At 39.4% G+C, this 21436-nt stretch overlaps 4 protein-coding genes and 1 non-coding gene across 11 annotated transcripts; 2 read left to right on the forward strand and 3 right to left on the reverse strand.

Annotated features, from left to right (window-relative positions):
• Positions 1 to 80: 80 nt before the first annotated feature.
• LOC120294672 lies at positions 81 to 973 on the reverse strand. Its single transcript, XM_039315052.1, has one exon. The coding sequence runs from the start codon at positions 758 to 760 to the stop codon at positions 497 to 499; it is 264 nt and encodes an 87-aa protein (XP_039170986.1). The 5' UTR covers positions 761 to 973; the 3' UTR covers positions 81 to 496.
• A 1237-nt stretch (positions 974 to 2210) lies between these two features.
• Positions 2211 to 8752, reverse strand: LOC104450169 (diacylglycerol kinase 5). Of its 7 annotated transcripts, none has more exons than XM_039314851.1 (13): positions 8591 to 8752; positions 8049 to 8259; positions 7495 to 7542; positions 7228 to 7356; positions 7044 to 7129; positions 6423 to 6546; positions 5746 to 5794; positions 5501 to 5583; positions 4313 to 4380; positions 3588 to 3662; positions 3322 to 3409; positions 3076 to 3192; positions 2211 to 2924 (listed from the first exon to the last, which is right to left on the reverse strand). In XM_039314851.1, the coding sequence occupies exons 2-13, from the start codon at positions 8244 to 8246 to the stop codon at positions 2736 to 2738; spliced, it is 1254 nt and encodes a 417-aa protein (XP_039170785.1). In that variant the 5' UTR covers positions 8247 to 8259; positions 8591 to 8752; the 3' UTR covers positions 2211 to 2735. The 7 variants fall into 7 exon arrangements, with proteins under 7 accessions (XP_039170785.1, XP_039170786.1, XP_039170782.1 ...); XM_039314852.1 differs by having other exon boundaries at positions 5570 to 5583; positions 6450 to 6546; positions 7495 to 7617; XM_039314848.1 differs by having other exon boundaries at positions 6450 to 6546; positions 7495 to 7617.
• A 1716-nt stretch (positions 8753 to 10468) lies between these two features.
• On the forward strand, positions 10469 to 15449 carry LOC104450170 (tRNA (guanine(37)-N1)-methyltransferase 1). Its single transcript, XM_010064615.3, has 9 exons — positions 10469 to 11453; positions 11562 to 11657; positions 11900 to 12019; positions 12104 to 12270; positions 12684 to 12754; positions 13807 to 13949; positions 14661 to 14772; positions 14888 to 15000; positions 15146 to 15449. Exons 1-9 carry the CDS (start codon positions 10527 to 10529, stop codon positions 15296 to 15298), a joined length of 1902 nt encoding a protein of 633 aa, XP_010062917.2. The 5' UTR covers positions 10469 to 10526; the 3' UTR covers positions 15299 to 15449.
• A 4532-nt stretch (positions 15450 to 19981) lies between these two features.
• Positions 19982 to 20063, reverse strand: TRNAS-AGA. Its single transcript has one exon. It is a non-coding gene; the product is annotated as a tRNA-Ser (tRNA).
• Positions 20064 to 20145: 82 nt separating this feature from the next.
• Positions 20146 to 21434, forward strand: LOC120294490 (G-type lectin S-receptor-like serine/threonine-protein kinase At2g19130). Its single transcript, XM_039314595.1, has 2 exons — positions 20146 to 21337; positions 21430 to 21434. Exons 1-2 carry the CDS (start codon positions 20380 to 20382, stop codon positions 21432 to 21434), a joined length of 963 nt encoding a protein of 320 aa, XP_039170529.1. The 5' UTR covers positions 20146 to 20379.
• The last annotated feature ends 2 nt before the right edge of the window (positions 21435 to 21436 follow it).

Raw genomic sequence — 21436 nt, forward strand, 5'->3', positions numbered from 1 at the left:
TAACAATAAAAGATAGAATCACAATAATACTTCATGAATATTCCCCAATGGATGATTTAATCGATGAATCAACTACAATGTCGAAAATGAATTGATCTGTGTATTTTCCTTATTCAAGCAAGGATAACATTTCCAACATGTGATTTACTCCAATTCCAACCCACAAAAAAAGAGATGTTACTTTATCTGGTAAAGTAAATCTTAGGTAAACAAATTCTCATTGAGGTGAGCAACACCAGAATTTGTTCACAACATATGATAATTTCAATCTCTCTGAATTACAACCTCATCATTATCAGCAAACGCTACAACCGTGGAATCAGAGGCAGGAATAGATGATAATCAGGCTTCTCTAATACTCAAGATCCCCAACACTTTTCCAATACGCTGTTACCAAATAATCCACAGCCCAAATCGCCATTGCCAACATCTCAGCAATTCAAGAATGCAAATCTCTCTCTACCTATACTGCAGATATCACAGTGTCCCTATTTTCCTAAAACCTGGTGGACTCAGGGCCCCAGCAGTTGAGGTGCATGACCTTGCCGTGGGACTCCTCCAAGCGCCTCATGCCCTTGGCCACGGCCGAGGAAGAAGGGGCGGAGAGCTTCTTGGCCTGGGAGTAGGACCTGAGGTTGCTCTTCAGGTGCTGGTGGACCGACCTGATCGGGTAGTTCCACCTCGCGAAGCCCTGGTCCTTCAGCGCCTCCACGGCCGCTATGCTCGCCGCCACGATCCACGCTTTGCCCGCTGAATTCATCTTCCGCTTCGATTCCCTTCAAAGGGTTCCTCTTTTTCGTGGGTTTGGACGTTAAAGAACGATCAGAACAAGAATTAGAGAGGGTTTCAGGAGGAGGGTAGGTCTTGGTATTGAGCTCTGTGGAGGATCTGAAATGGTTTCTGGTTTATATAGCAGAGGGAGAGATGATTAGTATTGGCCTTTAAGAAAACTAGAGGCAGTAATGAACAGGCAGTAATCCAAGGAAAGAGCCGTGGTTTCGCCCTCTTTCGGCTTCTGGTTTGGGCCCGAATCAGCTGCTGGCCCCTGGGAACTAAAATTAGCTGTCCCCTGGCCGACGCGTCAATCGAAATTAAAGTCGCTCTCCGGAAGGGAGGGCAAAAAGAAAAGGATTCCTCCCTATATATATAAACTTAACTAAATATAAATACGAATGATTCTTGTGGAGCGTAACTTATCGATTAGAGTGATTGGAGGAAAACGCAAATTCATTTTGTTGATATATTTCCCTTTTCATGGTTTATTGTTGAGTGCAAGTTAAATTCATTATTGTATCGTAGTATTCTTCCGTTAATGCTATACTTTCACGTCTTTTTCAAAGAAGGCCTATAAGCTTTGATATATTCAATTATGTTCTTTTGCTATTACGGGTTTTCTAATGGAGCCCTTTTGACAAAGTTAATTGAAGTGACTTTCGAGTGCAATACAAATAAAACTTTACTGGCATAAACGTTTGCTTTGCTAAATTTATCCACATTATGTTCCGATTTCATACTGCCTAGATTTTCTGTGGTGGTGCCCATGTTGCGTCCACCTTCACCGAATTCTGGTGTTGTAGGACAATCACGCTGGCTGGAATTAGTCGAAATTCGGTATTGAATAGACTTGATCAGAAAACTTGTCAGTTCAAAAAGGTGCAAGTATAGGATTGGAAGTAGGATTTGTTCCAATTCGTATAAAGCTGGCCAGACTTTCTTGTTGTCTCGAGCCTGCTTATTTGAACTTTCGGGCTTGGAAGGGCTGCGGAGGAGGCGGCAACTAGCTCTATGCTTAATTCGTAGTAGTCGTGTTCAACGGTCACTTCTGAAAGTCGAGACAAAGCACTTTTAAAGCAATTCAATTGCGTTACAATTAAGTGACGTAGTAAAGGCTCAAAATTTGTCTCTGACTAGATTAGGAAATAGGTTAGGGGGACAATTTGTATACAAACAATCAAATGTACAAAGATCATCAACTCATCGTCCAACACTTCTTTGAGTAATTTATTGACATTCGCTTCTAAGATCTCCTTTTTAAAACTGTTGATTGGACTATGTACGCATATAATAACAGTGATACGTGCTTCATGTTTAAAGCATGTTCGTTTGTAAATAAAAAGATTGTCGCGAGCTTTCCATCATCAGGTAGGCATTGGCAAACATTATTCGGTATCGTTCCATTCCAATTGTCAAAAACTGGAACTCCCGGAACATTCACATGAAAACCGGTTGAGATTTTCGATGTCACGCCTTCTGATCTTTGCAACAGAAAGACAGCGAAGAGGACAAGCCAGCAGAGAATGTCTAGATGTCTGGTTTGATCAGTATTTGCTATCACGGTACCTTCTAGTGCTAGACTTTTAAGAATAGAACTCCTACTAAACAATCAAATCAGAAAAGAAGGTAAAACTTTCAGTGCACCGACTTTTCCTTACCATACTTGCAAAAATATCAAGTCTGTTGGAAGTCCGGTGATTCAGCATAGCCTTTTACAAGAATTCATTGGTCAGATGTAAAATCTAATCCAGTGGCAGGTCCTGCCAGAACACTTCCTTCATTGGACAGGATACAGCTAACACAGAGCAGGCTGGACTGCATTGATTCTCGGAGTTATTCTAGAGGCTCAATGGCATCAAATAACTTACCAGCGATAATGTAAACTCTATCGGCATTTATACCTTCTCTTCTTTCTCCACTTTAATGAGCACTTCTTCGATCATATTGCCTCCTTTATTCCGCTAAGTAATGGGCAAACTTTTGGACCGGCAAGATGGAGGGGCAAGCATTTTCGCTTGACCCGCATGGGAAATCTCTACAGTGACGCTTCCATCTTCAAATGGCAATGGTTGTCTCCAGGGTTCCCCGTCGATTCTCATGTAGGTGTGATCTGCTGCTCTTGTTTTGAACTCGAAATGAACTCTACTTGTCTACAGGGAGGAATAAGAATTTTGGAGGAAAAAAATGAGGCACATCCGCACAAACACAGGTTCACCGCATCCAGCGGGCAATAGCCTCCCCAGGCAGCCGATCAATGTCGAATTAATTTGTGTAATCTGAATGTATATATGAAATTTCTACCTGTGCAAGGCGAGTCCCATGTCCTTTTGGGAGTAGTAATATTAGTCCATGCCAAGCATCTCTAAAACCGACGATCTCAATTAGGCCATCATCAACGTATGGAGGTGTCAAGTCTCTCTACAAGTTCGGGCCAATGATTAGTCTTTCTATAAGAATTAGTGAATCCACAGCATAGAATATTTTAAAATGAAATTTCTGCATATCATACTGCAAAGTATTAAGGATAGCAATAAACTTAAAACCAACCTCATGTGATTTCTTAGGGTCTGGCGTTCCCCAAGGATCAAGTCCACCAGAAAAGCTGGGCAAGTTGAGGCACACAATGGATCGGATACTGCAATTTACATGGTAATACACTAATATGTAACTAAGTATAGAATAACGCACCAAAGTCCAGATATAATTTCTAAAATCACTTGACTGAAAAATGAGTACAAGCTCATAAGAGTGCATGTGAAGTGCATTTTGGGCAGGTGCAAGTTTCCATGCTACAGTAGGTAGAGAGGAATCACCTGCGAGGTACATAGAGATCCTCCCACTGACCTTGTCTTCTCAATATCCTGACATTTGCCAGCTGTGCTATGTTCCTGTATAAAATTAAATTATACTGAATGGCATTGGCAGTAACTAACAAAGGGAAGGAGAGCAATCAAATAAGTAGATGACTAGGGTCTAAAAGTCATACGATACAAATTCACACAAGTGCTGGCTGTTAAGGTATGACCACAATCATAAGAGCAATCTTAACAATTTTAATGTCAGCGAACAGAGTAGAAGTTTAGTAGTGAATAAATAGTAGCCACGGTTTCTCCAAAAAGTAAGTGGATGCATGATATAATCACATGGTTTCACCTAGCTAGAATTATGGTTTAGTAAGGGTAAGGCTTAGCAAGAATTATGTTTGAGCAAGCCAATGTAAGGCCAAGTTCCAGAGAAGACAGCCGCAGCTTGACAGAGACACATGCCTTGACGTTACATCCTCAGATATTGACCACTGATACAGAACGCTGTACTCTAATTCAGCTGCAGACAATCTAGCTACTTTCAATCATTCAAAACAATCTCGAATTGCTGAAAGGAAGTAACAACCAAAAAGTTTTGATAATGCCATCTGGCAGGTGCCTACCTCAAACTTCAATCTTTAATCACACAAAAGATGATAACAAATGGGAAATGGAAACAGATACAGGATATAAAACTGTAAAGCATCACTACAGAAACTAATCAAAAGACTCACCGTGAAGAAGGGTGAAAACAAGATGTGCAAAACCATCCTTGAGTACATCCAAGCTTCAAATAATTGCTCTGACAAGCCAAAAACAGAAGCAGTTGGCAGTAACTCTCATTATTTGCTCATTGAGATCGAGAAGGAAAAAATAACCTAAACTTGTCTCAAATGGTTTTGGATTGAAAGAATCGAGCTTAAGTGCCTGGTATGTCAATGAACAACTCCTTGTTCATGCATGGGGGACCTTTATATTTGAAGACAACATCAAAAGTGATTGCAGGTGCAAATAAATCATTATTCCTCAATGGTACCGACTGAAACTGGAAATGGTATCTGAATCAGTGGGTCAACTGATGATGTATCTTAGTGGCCACAAAGCATCTTCAAATGTAATGGTAGACAATAAAAATTCAATTGCAGGAAGTTCTTCTACGTAATATCAGTCGGTAATGGCGGCAACTGGTAGGTGATATTCAACCACCAACGTGACTAATTAAGTGAAATTGGATAACAAGAGTTGCTTAAACTCTAGATTTACTTTCTAAACTAAATGGTTTCTAGTCCTTGAGAGTGACAAATAAAAAGCCTTGCCTTTATCGTTACCTCAATCTTATGTGATCAGTTTTCGCTCAGAGTAACAACATTGGAAAGATTATACTGGAGAAGAAACCCTACAGCCAAATAAAATATAACAACTGGGATCCAATACTAGATCTAGGGTGAGACTGAAACAAATGGATTTGTTACACCGTATGGAGTAAAAGGAAGTGCATCGAAACTTCAAAGCTAACATTGAAAATGGCTAACAGAGCAGTCAGGTGGAGCAAGCCACGTGGTTTCATGCTAAATACCATATGCACACATTCTACAGATGTCTCTTGAATGAATGGATTGCTAGAACAAGAAAAAGGCTTCACTGAGAAAAATTAAAGACACATTGCATCTTTTTTCAGCTGCTTTCAACAAATATTTGTCTTGAGGATTGCGTTCGAGTCTAATGAAATAAGTACAATCACCTCCAACTGCCTTGAGACAATCAAATCTTGATTTCAGAAAAATCAGTGTACTCAAAACTATTCAAGATAAAAAAAGGTCCTTCAAAAAGAAAGAGTGCGACATACCAGAAGATTTTGCACGCAAAACAAACAGTGTCAGTTTGCAATTTGTGAATAAACTAGTATTAAGTGAGAAGAGTACTTGGTTAACTAACTGGTTCTTAAACTTTTCCGGGTGTAACTTCCTGTCCGAGTGAAATGCATATGATACCTGTGCATCCATTCCTGACAAGAACAATTAATTGCTTAAGAGATGAGTAGCTACATTCATCTTTTACTAATTCCATCAAATAAGCAGTCGATCTCACTCAAGGCCTCAGATGAGTGCTACCATTTCGTTTCAGCTATTGAAGAACTATAACTTTTTTCGCTAATTCTGTTTCTTACCCATGCTAAAGTAGTTCCAAAATCTTCCACCATATTTGTGGAACCCATCCTGATAATCATCAATGGAATATTAGCAAGTAAATAGTGGCGAAGTCTCCATATGAATCCAGAAGAGCATCAGAGATAAATTAGGCAAGCAGAGGGTCAATTACAAAACACTGCTATTTGACTACACGTGTTAAATGTCTGAATCCAAAAGACAGTAATAACCTACCCGGTTGACCTATGGATTTCATAAAGGCAGAAGCAGTCCTGCTTTAAGCAACTCATTCAGTTCATACTCTTTTGACCAGCAAACTCATCAGATCAAGCTATCAAAAATCTTGTGTTAGCTCTGTTACCTTGAGACTTCTACTGAGCACCTTGCATAAAATTACACATCAGTGGAATTTTGGCAGCCATAATATGTCTACACACCTATCTCTTCATCTACTTTGCAATAGGTTGTCTAGCCAGAAATGCTTGATGCAGTCAACAAGAAGTTGCATAGTGAAAAGGAACTTGGTGAGATAAATTCACAGTCCAGGACGGTACATTATATGGAATATTTCTTTACAAAAGCAAATTCAGTCCCTTTATGCTACTACAAATTTAACAGGAAGAGATTTCTAATATTGTTCACACTCTGCATCATCAATTAGGACATGGCACAGCTTATAGTATAGATAGGAACTTGCCATATATGAGGGATCTGGCTCAAAGACCTGTTGGAATGCATTCAATGAATTGGTTTGTCCACTTGGTGCAATTGGATCACATGAACCTTCCTTAAGAGCTCTCATTCGCATGACCAAATGCCAACTGAAATTTTAATGAAATTCATTATTAACAGAACGCAGTTCTGAGGATGTGCCAAATGGCAACCTCTGACTATAAATTTGATGTTCTAACCAAGCAAATTAGTGCTCCGGGAAAGTTCAAAAAGAAAGAAAACAGACAAACTTTCTGTGCACTTTGTTTCTTAGGCTCATGAATCTGTTAATAGGCTCTCCACTGTATGACTCAAAAGTTCAGCACAATGCAGCTCGATTTTTTGCTTTAAGATGTGACAATATTGCCCAATCTAGGTTCAAGACTTTATAGGATGACAAAGCATACAGCATCAAATATTAAACACAGCCTGAGAAGTGAGAAGCAAGGGTATCCAAAGTCACTATGAAGCTAAAACAGCAGGACACGAGATTTTGGCCACTCCAGAAGAATGATACTGATAGTGTGTCTGAGGAGCTTGCCTAAATACATCCGCTGCTATTGTTCTCAAGTTAGTCAAATAGAATATATAAACTCAAAACATTTACCCGTCTATTTTCATCTCTATTGCAGTCTTCACTTGATTTAGGAATGACATCACGGATTGCCTATCTATCCTGGGATTTTTCTTTCCCTGTAAAGTAGAAAATTAAATGTCAAATTCTCAGAGTCACAATCCCTACAAGGTAGTCCATTTACTTCACTCCAACAGTACCGAATATGAAGTCCTACCCAGCCAAAGGAAAATGGAAGGTTATTTCCAGTTCCAAGAGGCACAGTAGCAACTGGAGGTGGTTCAGATAATTTGAGATCAGAAACTACCCCAAGAAGCCAGTTAGCTGTGCCGTCCCCCCCTGCAACCTAGACATTTGGCAACAAAAGAAAGAAGAACTATCATATAAGGGCATACATGCAGAAAGAAGAAGGCACATGATGCTCCTGCACAGGGAATATAAAACATCTTTGTGCATTGTGCTCGAAGCTGTACAAGTGACTTACAATTAGTTTCAGTCTTTTCTGGATTTCACTGGCCAAAGGATCACCATCCTGTTTCAGAATTTCTAGATTTTTATAAAGCTCTCGTAGCACCTCTCCGGGAGCTATCTCTCCCAAATCAAAAACCTGATAAACCATACACAACCCACATAACCACAGGGAAATAAGTAAATTCAATTAAACAAGAGAGTAAATGGTCTTGGAATTGACTTTCTTCTGTAAATAGTAATCTAAGCTATTATTACCCGTCTCCTAATAGATTTTGGTACCATTGATTTTTGAATGGATATGTCTTAAACACAGCTTATTGCTAACTGAGTAAAATCAAGTAATGCAGAGAAATTATCTTTCCGCGACTGTCTTTAGAACTGTTTTTCATGACTCCGATTCATTCATATTCCCAACTAACTTCACGTAACTCGTGCAATACCATGAATCTAGTACACAATTCGATAAGCAAAGCATCGACTTCCCTGTGCTCTGTCTGTTCTTGCAGCGATGAAGTGGAATGGCGACACTAATAAATGTAGCCATAGAGAAGGTCCGACGAAGATTACCTGATTCTTATTAAGTAGAGTCCTGTAGGTAACAATAAGATCTCCCCCTCGCTGACCACCGCTTTTGGAGTTTATAAACACTATGACCGGACAGGCAGGCGCATGGGAAAAATCCCCGACCCTTTCTGAGCCGTGTCCCAGGATGTAATCTGGCACGAAAAAGTCCTTCAAAACATCGTCTGAATCGCGGTCGCCCATGACGAACTTCCAACTGCGGGTAGCCAATAACGAACGATCAGACTCCAAGTTCAAAACAGCACGAAAAAGAGAGAACCGACGATAACCACAAGCGAATGGAAAAAAACAATGAACGTCGTCCCGATATAGAACTCATCCGAACGGACACGCACCAGCTTTGCGAGCGACAGTACCGACAGTAGCAAACCGTCCAGGCATTCTCCGCGTTAGTCCCCGTCCATCGCATATATATATAAAAAAAGAAAAAAAAGTTTCGAATTCTACGAACGGGCGCGAGTGCAACAACGTCACGAGAGACGGTCGACGAGCCGGTTCGATGGAGTGCTAGAAAGCGGATGCTTTACCTGGGAGCCAAGGATACTTTGAGTGAGCGGACTGGATGGAGAAGATGCGTTCAGACGTCGCCCGGCTTGATCAATACCGAGAGGTCGTCGTCGGAACCGCCATCGTCAGCTACATTGAATTCCTTCGAGGAGTTCGTGGCTAAAAGCTGTAATCTAGTCTCGACAGAGCAAATAGCGACAGAATTCTAGCGCGGCAAATAGCGACAGGAGATCAAGCCGGGCCACGTAACGCCACACGCGGCACCTCGTGATGCTTCTTGCTTAGAAAGTAGGAAAGGCGGCGAACTCAGCTTTTGACTTTGAGCAAAGGCCTATGAGCACTCTCCAATTGTGTACCCTTTCGTTGCGCCCGAAGGAGCTTTTGGATGAGGTCGAGATCCATCTCGAATGCAAATGAAATGTTCGGTTCGAGACCCTAACGGACTATGGGCTAATGTAAGAAGCGAGCCTGGCCGATCCATCAGGTTTGAGTGAGTAGAGAATTCAAGACTTGTCATACAACTTAAGTCTAAACTCGTCCTCGGCGAACTAATAAAGATTTCCCAAGATCGAGGATAGATTGATAAGTCAAATTTGTGAGCTTCGGTTTGCAAACTGAATTTTGAACGACTCGATTAATCACCTGCTTTGTCTCTCCCAATCCATATTAATAAAATCAATCCCGAGAATGATTATGTCTAGAATATGAAAACTAGTTCCTAAAGATATCTTCAAATATATATTCGCACAAGAACAAATCAATCATTGTAATGGAACAGTGATGTTTCATAATGGGATCCGTTTTGTTTGTCAATTGATTTATTAATTACTTTTTCAAATAAGAGGATTTCAAAAAATTGAACTTCTTGTGAATATTAATAAATTTCCAACTAAACCGAATTAGCTCCTGCTTTTTTATTTTGCACTTATCTTTTACATTTGCCAATCACCCTTATACATTCCTAACAATTTCATCTCTATGTGTATAGCTTTGACGTCACAATACTCATTATATTTAGTCTTGTAATTAGTAAAAGCTATACATAATTTCTGTCACTTAGGGTGTGTTTGTTTCACTGAAAGTATTTTACTGGAAAGTGTTTTCCAGATTTTCAACTATTTGGTTCTCTAAAAAGATTTGGTCAACAGAAAATACTTTCCGGTCAACACAAATATCATGTATTATTTTTGGAAAACAAATTCCTCCACCTCATAAGGTGAAAACACTTTCTCTTTTCATCTTTTTCTCTTTGACTTTTCACTTTTCCTCTCCAGATTTTTCTGAGGTATGCTGCTCTCTCCTTTCGCTCTTTCGCTCATCTTTCTTCTTCAGCTCTTCTTCAATGACGTGCATCTTCTTCGCCATTGAAGGTCCAAATCTAGGTCTAGCTCTTCTTAAATATTTCTGTGAAAAGTGGCTTTTCTTGAAACCAAATAACGCAAAGAGATTATTGTTGTTGTAGACTCAAGTAAAAGCAAAGAATTCCCTTTTACGAAGATTTCAAAATTTTAAGAAAATAATCACGTGTTAGTTTATATGTTAATGGTTGGTTTTCTAAAAATTTCAAGAGTATATTATTTTTACAAAAATTTAAAGTGAGCGATGCACATTTTTTTTTTTTTTTGGTCGGAGATAAAAGGGTAAGTTGCAAAGTCTAGATTAAATAATATGTGAAAGTCAATTTAAACATGTCAGTGCACTTTTTTTTTTCATGAAAAGAGCAGTTGATTAAACGAGTCCAAGTGATTGTCCAAAAAAAAAAAAAAAAAAAAAAAAAAAACGAGTCCAAGTGCACAGGGTGAACCGGGTCGTGGCGTCCGACCAATTCCCGGTTCGCCCACATTACAACCCTTTGACACCGGGCAACGGTCAACACCAGCAAAGGCTCTGGCAATAGCACTTTCGTCCCTCTCTTTTGCTCTGCCCAGTGCCCACTCTCTATCCGTTTGCTCGCCTATGATAAAATCTCCATTTCCAAACCCGTCCACCCTCCTTCGGACGGCGACGGCGGCAGCGGCGACGGCGGAAATGGTCGCTAAATTCTTGCTTAAACCTTATCACCGCCTATCCTTTCCCCTTTCACCGTCCACGTTCCGCCTCACTCCTCACTCTAAGCCCAGCTCAGTCCTCTTCACTATCGCCTCACGCGCCGCCGCCACAGACATCACTCAACTCCACGCCGCCGCGGCACCTCTGCCCTACGGACCTTCGCTGCAAAAGGGCACCATACCCTCGCAATCCTTCAAAGACTCTGATCAGGAGGAAGCATGCGAAGATGCGCTCGACGAAGCGAGCTTCGCTCGGGTTTTCAGGATTTCCGCGCTGCGCGTGCCCGCCAAGGACTGCTTCGCCCTCGAGAGCCGCCTCCGCGGGCACCTCCTCAACTGGCCTCGCGTCTGCAACGTCGCCCGGGTTCCAGGCGACGAAGTCGAAGACGATGTCGCTGAGCTCATCGGAAGCCGGAACGAGTCCCGGGAATCCGGCGAGGGGGAGGAATGTGAGAAGCTAGGAAGGAGAATTTATGGGAGAGCGGAGGGCGACGGTGAGCGATTGAGCGGTGTTCTGTACAGGGAGAGACTTGCGGAGACGTTCAATTCACGAGGTTTCGTGAATTTTAGGAACTTGGCGAAGATTTCACGGCCAAAGAAGGGGAAGAAAAGGGAGGTTAATGAGAAGAAGGATGGAAACAGAGAAGGTAGTGTAAAGAGGAATAAATTTGCTGTGGTGGAGGTGATTGAAGATGAAGAAAGAGAAGGAGAGGATTTGAGGGGGTTGCTGGGGGATGAATTCAAGGGGAGAAGGTGGAGGGGTTCGACGAGATTGTTGCTTCTGGATGACAGATATGCCGAAAAATGCTTAGAGGATTTGCCTGAAGCTGTCAAGGTGGGTTCTTTCTGGTGCTTAAGAGACTTGAAGTCAATTGAGGTTCTTTAGTTTCTCATTTATTTATGTCCATTCACAATGACAAACATCATTGCATTGTTATGCCAGGCAGTGTTCAAAGAAGGCGAAAGAGATGGCACCAGTTCAATTGAGCTTGTGTCTTGCATACTGACTTTGTTCTATGATTACTGGTCGATGAATGAGGTGATTACACCAACACCGTTGCAAGTTCCTGTTTTTGCAAGCAGTAAGGCTATAGCATGTCTTTGTCCTAGCCATCAGTTGGTTGCTTTTGCATTTTTTTTTTCTTATGTAAGAATAGGCTTTTATTTTAATTATGTGATTTGGTAACACATGCTGGCAGCTCATTATTAGTATAAACTGGAGGACTTACAGTACAAGTACTTCAAACTGGTTTTGCTCTCATTCTATTTTCATATATGCAGATTTTGGAGGCCTTGCTACCTAAGGGGATGATTGTTCCTTCGTCTTTTGAAACTGTAGGACATATTGCGCATTTGAATTTGAGAGAAGAACATTTACCATACAAGAAGCTCATAGCTAAGGTGTTTACTGCTCAGTCTTGGATATTAAGGTTACTATGGGTTAATTTTTAGGATATATCGTAACGGTATCATGTTCTCTTTCAGGTGGTTTTGGATAAAAACAAGCCAAAGATTCAAAGAGTTGTCAATAAGATTGACATGATTCATAATGATTATAGGACGATGCAGCTTGAGGTTTTGGCTGGAAACCATTCCCTAGTGACTACTGTTGTTGAAAATGGGTTAAGATTCAGTGTTGATCTTGCAACTGTGTATGTTCTCATGTCCTTATAAGTCGTTTGTTTAGATTAAGTTTCTGAAGTAGAATGTTTGATAAATTCAATAACAGGTACTTCTCAGTGGGGTTTCGATAGACTTTACCAATTAAAATTTCATGAAACTATTGAAGAGCTCCATCTTGTGTCCCAGCAATATGACCAGTACTTTTGTCTCAGTCAATTTGCTAAATTGCTAGCTTCTTTCAACAAGAATATTCCTGCATTTGGCATGAATGATAGTTCAGATCGTGTGTGTGCAGGTGCATGCCTACGCATGTTATGGTTGAAATTGTTGAAACTGGAGATATATGAAGTTCCTTTTAAGATTGGAGTGGAAGATTCAGAATTTTTCAGTTTTATATTGGCACTGGCACTAGGGGACATTATCTATTTCCTATCTCATGCAGTTACTGGAATTCGAGGCTAGCGACTGAAAGGCAGAGACTTTTAAGTGGCTTCACACACAACGATGTTATCTGTATGTTCATTTTTCGGTTGCATTTGTGATGATCAATCTTTGTATTCCTGTGATGATTGTTCTGATATAACCAGGATTTTGGTGTGTGTTATCTGGTTACTAACCCATGTATTTAGTTGTCACTTCTACTTTGCAATGCTAAAAGTCATATAAACGAAGGTGTTATAGAAAATCTGAAGCATTAATCACTAATAAGTGGGTGGAAGACTTATCAAACAGTGACAGCACAGTACCATGATTTCCTTGATGTAATTAAGTGATGCCATTTCTCTATTTTGTGGCTGAGTTCCTTGCTCCCATTGTTCTGATTCTGAATTTTATATAAATGACTGAAATGTTAGGGACTTGTTTGTTAAGAACTAAGTTTAAGCAAAATGTGCATTTTTTGCTTTCCTGCAAAATTTAGAATATAATACAAATATAAAAACATTTTGAAAAAAATATGTGAACTTATATGTCAACATTTGTATATGATGAAAGTATCAGGTGTTTAGGGTAGAAGGGAAAAAAAATAAATCAAAATGCGTCTGCTGTAAAAGTTAGATCAGCAAAAAGCAAAAGTCCTTTGAGACATGATGTATGTTAGCCACCATAATTAATCTTGCCTGAAAAAGGAAAAGTGCATCAATCTGTAGATAATTGGTTGAGAAGGTTGAAAGTTGCCTGCAGCAAGGGACATGTACTAGTGCAGCAGCTTCTCAGTAATGGATTGCAAGTTGTACTTTCTCTATGGATTAGGGCTAATCATGTCTAGATGCTACCATGCCTTCAACTAAAGAAGCGTCTCACATTACAACTATAGTTTGATTGGACAATAATTGAATGCTAGAGTGTAAATCTTTTGTATGTGTTCCGTGAACTGTCGTGGCGTTGCTGGAGCATTTTATTTTGTATACTTTTTCCTTTGTACTCTCTAGTCCAATAAAATTTGTTTCTTCATTTTACTTTCTGTGTCATACTGCTGGGGAGATCTGCACATTTGTGACTACAGATCTGCTTACTATCTTGCTATTTGCGGTGGTTAATGAATTATTCTTTTTCGTAATTAACAGGTGATGTGTTCTGTGGCGTTGGACCAATAGCCATTTCTGCAGCAAAGATAGTCAAACGAGTCTATGCCAATGACTTGAATCCTCAAGCAGTTGAATATTTAGAAAAGAACATTGTGCTCAACAAACTTGACAGGAAAATTCAGGTATTATTTAAGCCAATAGTAAATACTAGAGCTGTTGAAAAGTCTGAAAACAGATATTCTAAACAGACTCTAGCAGAAGACTTCTGTAGGCCTAAGCTCAAATAGAAACCCAGTTTTGATAATCTAGTTTGTCAGTTTACTCTGGTACCTTCAGTAGAGGTGTCAGAATACTTGACTTGTCTGGCTTATCAACATGATATTTCTCAGAAACTTAGAGTTCAAGATTGCATGGGGATAGAGGTGTCAGATTGCATTGGGATCCTTCTTTCTGGATCTTTGACATCTTATGCTGTTGACAATCGTCAGGATGGTTGTACATGTTGTACTCGATGATGTGATTATATGTGAAGCTTACATGAACAAATACCTAACTTGAAAAGACATGTTTGTCTTAGTTCTGAGTGATTTAGGATGTGGTTTCACATGTCCTGTTTTGTTATCTGACCTTAGTGCGTTATTATTGATTTACTACAGTAGTGTCAGTATTACACATAGATAACTAGGTTTATCATGCTGACATTCATAAGGAAAGTTATATTAAATATTGTTGACCCTCTCTGTAGTTGTTAACTCATATCATCACCAATCATAGAAGTGACAACTGGGCTCACACTGATACTTGCACTATACACATTTTAGTTCACTGCCAGATTAACCAATTTGTTCTCAAGGTAAAATTATGACTGCTGCAATGACTTTTATGCCTTATAGGTTTTCAATATGGATGGAAGAAGGTTTATCAAGTCTTTGTTTGCAAGTGAGAAAGCTTTGTCCATTACACAGGTTGTTATGAATTTGCCAAATGATGCTGCTGAATATTTAGGTATGTTATTTACTGTCATTAATGTCATTAAAGTAAATAGGGAAAGGTTTCCGATAGTATGCAGGCATGTTTCTGGAGTATGAGTAATTTTTATTAATCCTTTTATCTCCAATAGATGCATTTAGGGGAATATATGGAGATAAACCCAAGGGAATGATGCACGCCCTACCTGTGATCCATGTGTATGGATTCTCAAAAGCTGGAGATCCTGAGTTCGACTTTCATGAGGTTGGTGCCTCTCAGATATCTGTTTTACAGTTGCCTTGCAAAAGGGCAAGGTGTACACATCTTTACTTGTTGCTTGCTATTGTCCATCTTTTGCTCTCTTTTTTTGATGATTCTTTTCCATTTTGGTTTTTTAATGTGAATGCAGAGGATAAGAATTGCCTTATCGGAGGTGGCAGTTCAAGTAGAAATGCGTAGGGTTCGTCTTGTTGCGCCGGGTAAATGGATGTTGTGTGCGATGTTTACTCTTCCTCGGATTGTAGCGTTTGCAAGAACAACAACATTCAAAGATCAAATTTAGACTGAGAAGCTGAAAGTTCTCCCTGCATGCACTTCTTTCAAGGGTAAATAGTATAAATGTATATAAACACAAACTTACAGGTTGAATTGTGACTCGCACCAATGGAAGGTAAAAGCTTTGTCGAGGATAACATGCGAACGAATTATATCAAGGTTTCTGTGTCTTGGCCAGCCGAGATCAGGAAGGAAGCCGAGTAAACTAAGGTTGCTTTTCGATGGCTTTGCCAATGAGTTCAGCAGCTTGTTAGCAAGCGATTGAACAATAAAATAGATAGAATAAAGAAAATAAATTAGACGCCGGATTTATGTGGTTCGGTTGTAATGATTTATGTCTATAAGGAGAGCAATAACGAATTCTATTATAGATAAAGCGATACAATGAAGATTATAACCATATTTGCATAATTCAAATACACTCAGTGTTTCTCAAGTCTAATTACATTTAATAACTTACGTAGTGTTCTAGTCTATAATTTTTTTCGAAATAATCTCTCAATTTCATGAGCGAATTACTCATAAATCTTAAACTCAAAAGATTTAATTGACGTGAATACTTATTTTTATTTTTATTGGATGTAATTCACAAATAAGAACAATGGACTCACTGCGCAGCGCTCAACATACAGGCGCTTCAAGACTTCACCGCAATAATGGTGGAACGCCCAGCGCTCACGCGGCGCTTCGAGAAGTCCATCCCCATTGCAGCAGACATATTTTCTAAATATATGAGAAGCAAGTTGACCGAGTTATGGTTAAATTCAAAGTTCACTACCAAAGAGTCGAAGTCATATATGGAAATATTTGCATAAACTCACCCCAGAAGTCCAATTTTGAATTGGTCAAAGATCACACTGAATTTGAAAAGGAAACCATCCGGTTAAACTTTCCGTTTATGTTATGTTTCTTGGCCGACTCCAAATCGCCAAATAAATTGCAGTATTCTGGTTTGCTTGATTTTGAACGTCCACAAAGATATTCAAATTTCTAATTTTCCTTTAATCGACCAGACTTTCTTGTAATTTATTGCAAGCCAGTTTCATTCATGAGTTCAAACTCAAATTATATTTTAACAATCTCTACTTTGGATTGACATTAACAAAATCACAATTGCTTTGCTAAAAATTCAAACTTTGCTACAATTCTCCCATAGCTCCCGATGAGCTTTACCCCATAGATATTTTCCAAGTCCAAGCCAAACTCTAACTTCACCATAACCATCAACCTCATCAAAACACTAATTCCACATGTACTTTTAATAATTTTAGAACGATTCTCCGACATAACCTCCTTTACGACAAATAAAGTAAAGCTATTATTGTATCCATACCTACTGAGAGATTGAACACGTACCTTGTCAATATCGACAATTACAACAATTATTGGCTCTACATACTCTATCTTGCTACAAACACCATATGTGTTGATTATTTTGTTAGTACCCACTACATCAAGAGTTTCTAGTTGCAAATCCATTTCAAGTTGAACACCCTTGAAATCCATATAAACATTGTTAATACACTGTTAGCCAGAAGTACTGGAGATTCGTCAAATAAATCTAGGAATATGCACTTTCTTACCCTTCTATTAAGCTTACCATCACTAACTTGAGCATAACATGGGCAATCAAATATTCTAAGAACTAAATAATCAGCAATGTTACTTGATCACACTTCTTCGGGAGTCCGACGTCTAATCGTAGTCGATGCAAATCTATTCTTTAGGTAGCTTGTTGTACTAAACACATTCGTTAGGAATCTCCTAACCATGCCAACACTAGAGAGTATTTTATGAGCCGTCTCTAGTATTATTTTGCTTATCAATTCTGCAACTTGTTATGCTACATTGGCACTAATAAGGTGTTTCACTATGTCATCCTTTATGCAAACTTGTTTAACAGCTCCGAAAGTTTAGTTTGCACCTGTTTGATCATCTTACTAGTCTCCTTTTTGATCAAAGCATCTTGACAACAACATTAAATTTGTGCCTTAGTGCAAACACCATGTCTTCCTCGAGTAGTCATTAACGATTGTTAGTATAAATCTAGCACTTTTTCTTGAAAGAAACTTTAATAACTTGCAAACAACCAAGTGAATTGATTTTGCAATTTTTGTGGTTTCTTTGACAATCACATTGAATCGCATTTTTTGCCATTGATCTAAACACAACACCTGCATAGCAACATAACCACACAACATATTTCTTTTAGTTAAAACTTTCGGGCTCTCTTGCTAATGTTCCCCAAAAAGCATAAATGCCATAATTCGGACTTTTGAATAGATGCATCCGATGTCTCCACGGTGAAATCTGTCACCGTTTTCACCTTGAAGTTCATACAGGTTATTGTGTTGATTCATTTCATTATCACCAAGTCGCTTTAAACAACTTTTAGAATTCCACATTCTGAAAATTTGTTGACATCCAGTTGAATCCAAGGCACTCAAAGAAATCAATTTCTTTTTCAACACTTGAATGTGCCATTCAAATTACTGATATCTATAGTTGTAACATTATTTGTAGGATCAACTATAATTTTTTTTACCATTCTCATTTTTCAGTTTAAAGCAATTCTTTCAAAGATCCATTTCTTACCACAATTCTAACAAATGACACCACTAGTCTTAGACTGACTGCGTTTGTTCAAATTAGATTGACTATATCTGTTTCTGTTTATACTACCTTTGCTAACATGTATACTAGTTTTTTTTTTTTTTTTCTTTTTTCAGCTATTAAAGCAAGTTAGCTAGATTCTTTTCTATGGATGTCCTCACTTAGAATTAAATCTTGAATCCAATCAAACCTCAAACTCGTTGACCAAGAGGAATTAGTAACAATAATAATAGTAATATTTCAACTATCAGGCAATAAGGATAACATAATTAAATCACGTGCCTCATCTTCAAAGTCAATTTCAATTGAACTCAATTGACTAAAAATCACATTGAATTCATTGATATGATTTGCAATTGGCACATCTTTGCTCATCTTAAAGTTAAATAGACGTCGCATCGAATAAACTTTGTTGATTGTAGATGGCTTCTCGTATATATCCAACATGGCTTTTATCAAACTTGTAGTGGTTTCCCCTTCACAATATTAAATGTGGCGTTATGAGTTAACGTTAACTGAATAATACCCATAACTCGTCTATCTAACAATTCCTAGTTAGCTTGCTTATCGTCTCTAGCTTCTCCCTCGACAAGGGCAAGTGCAGTTTTATTTGATAAAGATGATCCTTAATCTGCATATTCTAGAAACCAAAATCATTCTCATCAAATCTGTTGATTCTAACTTTTCCGCCTTGTGTCGCCATCGATTCACTTCAACTCAACTAAGCTTGACTCCAATACCAATTGTTGCGAAAAACAAGCAATCGAATAATAAAGTAGTTATAATAAAGCAAATAAATTGAACATCGGATTTACGTGATTCCATTGTAGTAACCTACATTCATGAAAGTAGCAACGAATTTACTATACATCAAGCGATACAACAGATATACAACACATACTCGAGTCACTAAAATACTCATAATGTTTTTCAAGCTCAATTACACACAATAACTCACGAAATGTACAATAATTCACGCAGTGTTTATCTTTACAATTTCTCGTGAAATAATTTCTCAATCTCATAAAGGAATTACACACAAATCTCGAAAGATTTAATTGGCTTGAGCACTAATTCTTCTAGGATGTAATTCACGAACAATAATAATGAACCCGCTGCCAAACACTCAATATATGGCACTTCAAGACTTCACGGCAATAACAACGGAACACCAACCACTCAGGCGGTGCTTCTAGAAGTCCATCCCCGTTGCAGCGAAGATATTTTCTAAATATATGAAACCCAAGTTGATCGACTGATTGTCAAATTCAAAGTCCACTACCAAAGAGTCGAAATCGCATATGGAAATATTTATATAAACCCACCCTAGAAGTCCAATTTTGAATCGGTCAAAGATCTCATTTAATTTAAAAAGGAAATGGCCAATTGGACTTCCCGTTTCTTTTGTTGACTCCAAATCGCCAAAGAAAATAACCGTATTCTGATTTACTCCATTTTGAATGTCTGCAAATATATCCAAATTCCTAATTTAATTGACCAAACTTTCTTATAATTTATCTCGAGTTAGGTTTTATTCATAAGTTCAAATTCGAAATATAATTTAACATTTATTCACTCTACGGTTGTCAAAGGTTATACCCACCGATCTATTCCGCATGAGATATATCGGAAGTCAAAAAGTTTATGCTGAAATTGTACTTTCTGGTGCTTCGCGTGGACGCCACTGCCAATTTTTGTCTTGTTTTATGGTATAAGCTTGCGCTGACTCAAGGCTTGTCTCAATCTCTTGGCCAGCAAAAGACTTTGAGCTTATTGCATGCGCGGATGTTGGCCTTACATATCATAACCTGGATAAAGCAGGGCATTTATGGCATGGCCCTGGAGCCCTTGATTTTGAAGAAAACCGTTCCTCAAGCTCTCAAATTTAAGCTCCTCTGATCTCTTTTCACCTATGTATGTACTGCGGAAAGATCGGGGCTCTACGCATCATATGCGGTGGCAGTCCGTGGATCTCTCGCGCTATGTACTACCTTCTCCAGCGGTACATTGCTTTTGATCGTCAGTGTCCCCTCATCTTATGATCCTAGAAAAAAGAAAAAGGAAGAGGTAAAAAAGTCGTGAACGGCAGGATTCGAACCTGCGCGGGCAGAGCCCACATGATTTCTAGTCATGCCCGATAACCACTCCGGCACGTCCACATCATTCGGTCTTACTTTATAGCAATATAAATTTTATATTTTCTGAATCCATTGTTTCCTGGGTAGAAGAAAAGCCATGGTGCGGGCGTCTCATTCAAAGACTAAATAGTATTCGTCGGACGTAACTTCGTGGAGTTGTATCCGTTGATTCGTCGCTACAAGACATTGGGTGCCAAGACTTTGAGAGTTGCCAAGTCTTTGCACGTCTCCCTCCTTTCATGTATCACTTCCCGTGGAATTGTTACCAGAGGGATAGTTCTCTTTGTTTCTTCGGCTATTCCCCGAACCGTTATCTGCCCGAACAGCAACCAGTTCAATGGATTCACCCTGCAACACGAATATGCCTACAATGAAACTGGCCCTCCTGTCCTTGTTGATGTTCTCGTGCCATTGCATTCGATTCTCTGTCGTTTATGCTGCTGAAATGAGCACGATTTCAGCGGGACAGAGTCTCACAGGCTCAGACACTCTAGTATCTTCTGGTGGGGTATTTGAGTTGGGTTTCTTTTCCCCAGGAAAGTCTTCTTATACGTACCTCGGAATATGGTATAAGGGGATTGAGGAAAGAACCGTTGTCTGGGTGGGTAACAGAGATCTGCCTTTCACCACCTCCGCTCCTGCTCTTGCCATAGATGGAGCCAATCTCGTGATCCGGGGTGGCAGAGTAACCTACAGGTTGAGCGATAGTTCCGTCAGTGGCAACGTCAGCGCTACGCTGTTGGATTCAGGAAATTTTGTATTGAGGGAGGAGAGCTCAGAAGTAATATTGTGGCAGAGTTTTGATGATCCTTCGGATACTTTTCTGCCTGGAATGAAGCTTGGATACAGCAGAAAGACTGGAAAGGTATGGGCGCTGACTTCGTGGAAGAACGCCACAGACCCTAGCCCTGGGGATTTCTCCCTGAGAATAGATTCCGAAAGCCCGGATGAGTTTGTTATCCTGAAAGGTAGTGAGAAATATTGGACTAGTGGGCTTTGGGATAGAGACTCACAAATATTTTCTTCTGTTCCTGAGATGAGATTAAACTATATATTCAATTACAGCTTCATTAGCAATCGGAACGAGAGATATTTCACATATTCGCTTTATAGTTCGTTTGCTAACATAAGCTCAAGGTTAGTTATGGACCTGCATGGACAGATTGGACAACGCACCTGGCTGGGGACGTCAAAACAATGGATGCAGTTTTGGAGTCAACCGCGGGACGAATGTGATGTCTTCAAGTTCTGTGGTTCATTCAGCACATGCAACGCCAGAACTGTTCCTGCTCCTTGTAAGTGCTTGGATGGATTTAGGACCTCAAATGCGAAGAAGTGGCCACAGTACGATACATCTACAGGGTGCACGAGGAGAATACCGTTGCAGTGTGAAG

The sequence above is a fragment of the Eucalyptus grandis genome, chromosome 6 (genome assembly GCF_016545825.1).
Source record: "Eucalyptus grandis isolate ANBG69807.140 chromosome 6, ASM1654582v1, whole genome shotgun sequence".
Taxonomy (NCBI): domain Eukaryota; kingdom Viridiplantae; phylum Streptophyta; class Magnoliopsida; order Myrtales; family Myrtaceae; genus Eucalyptus; species Eucalyptus grandis.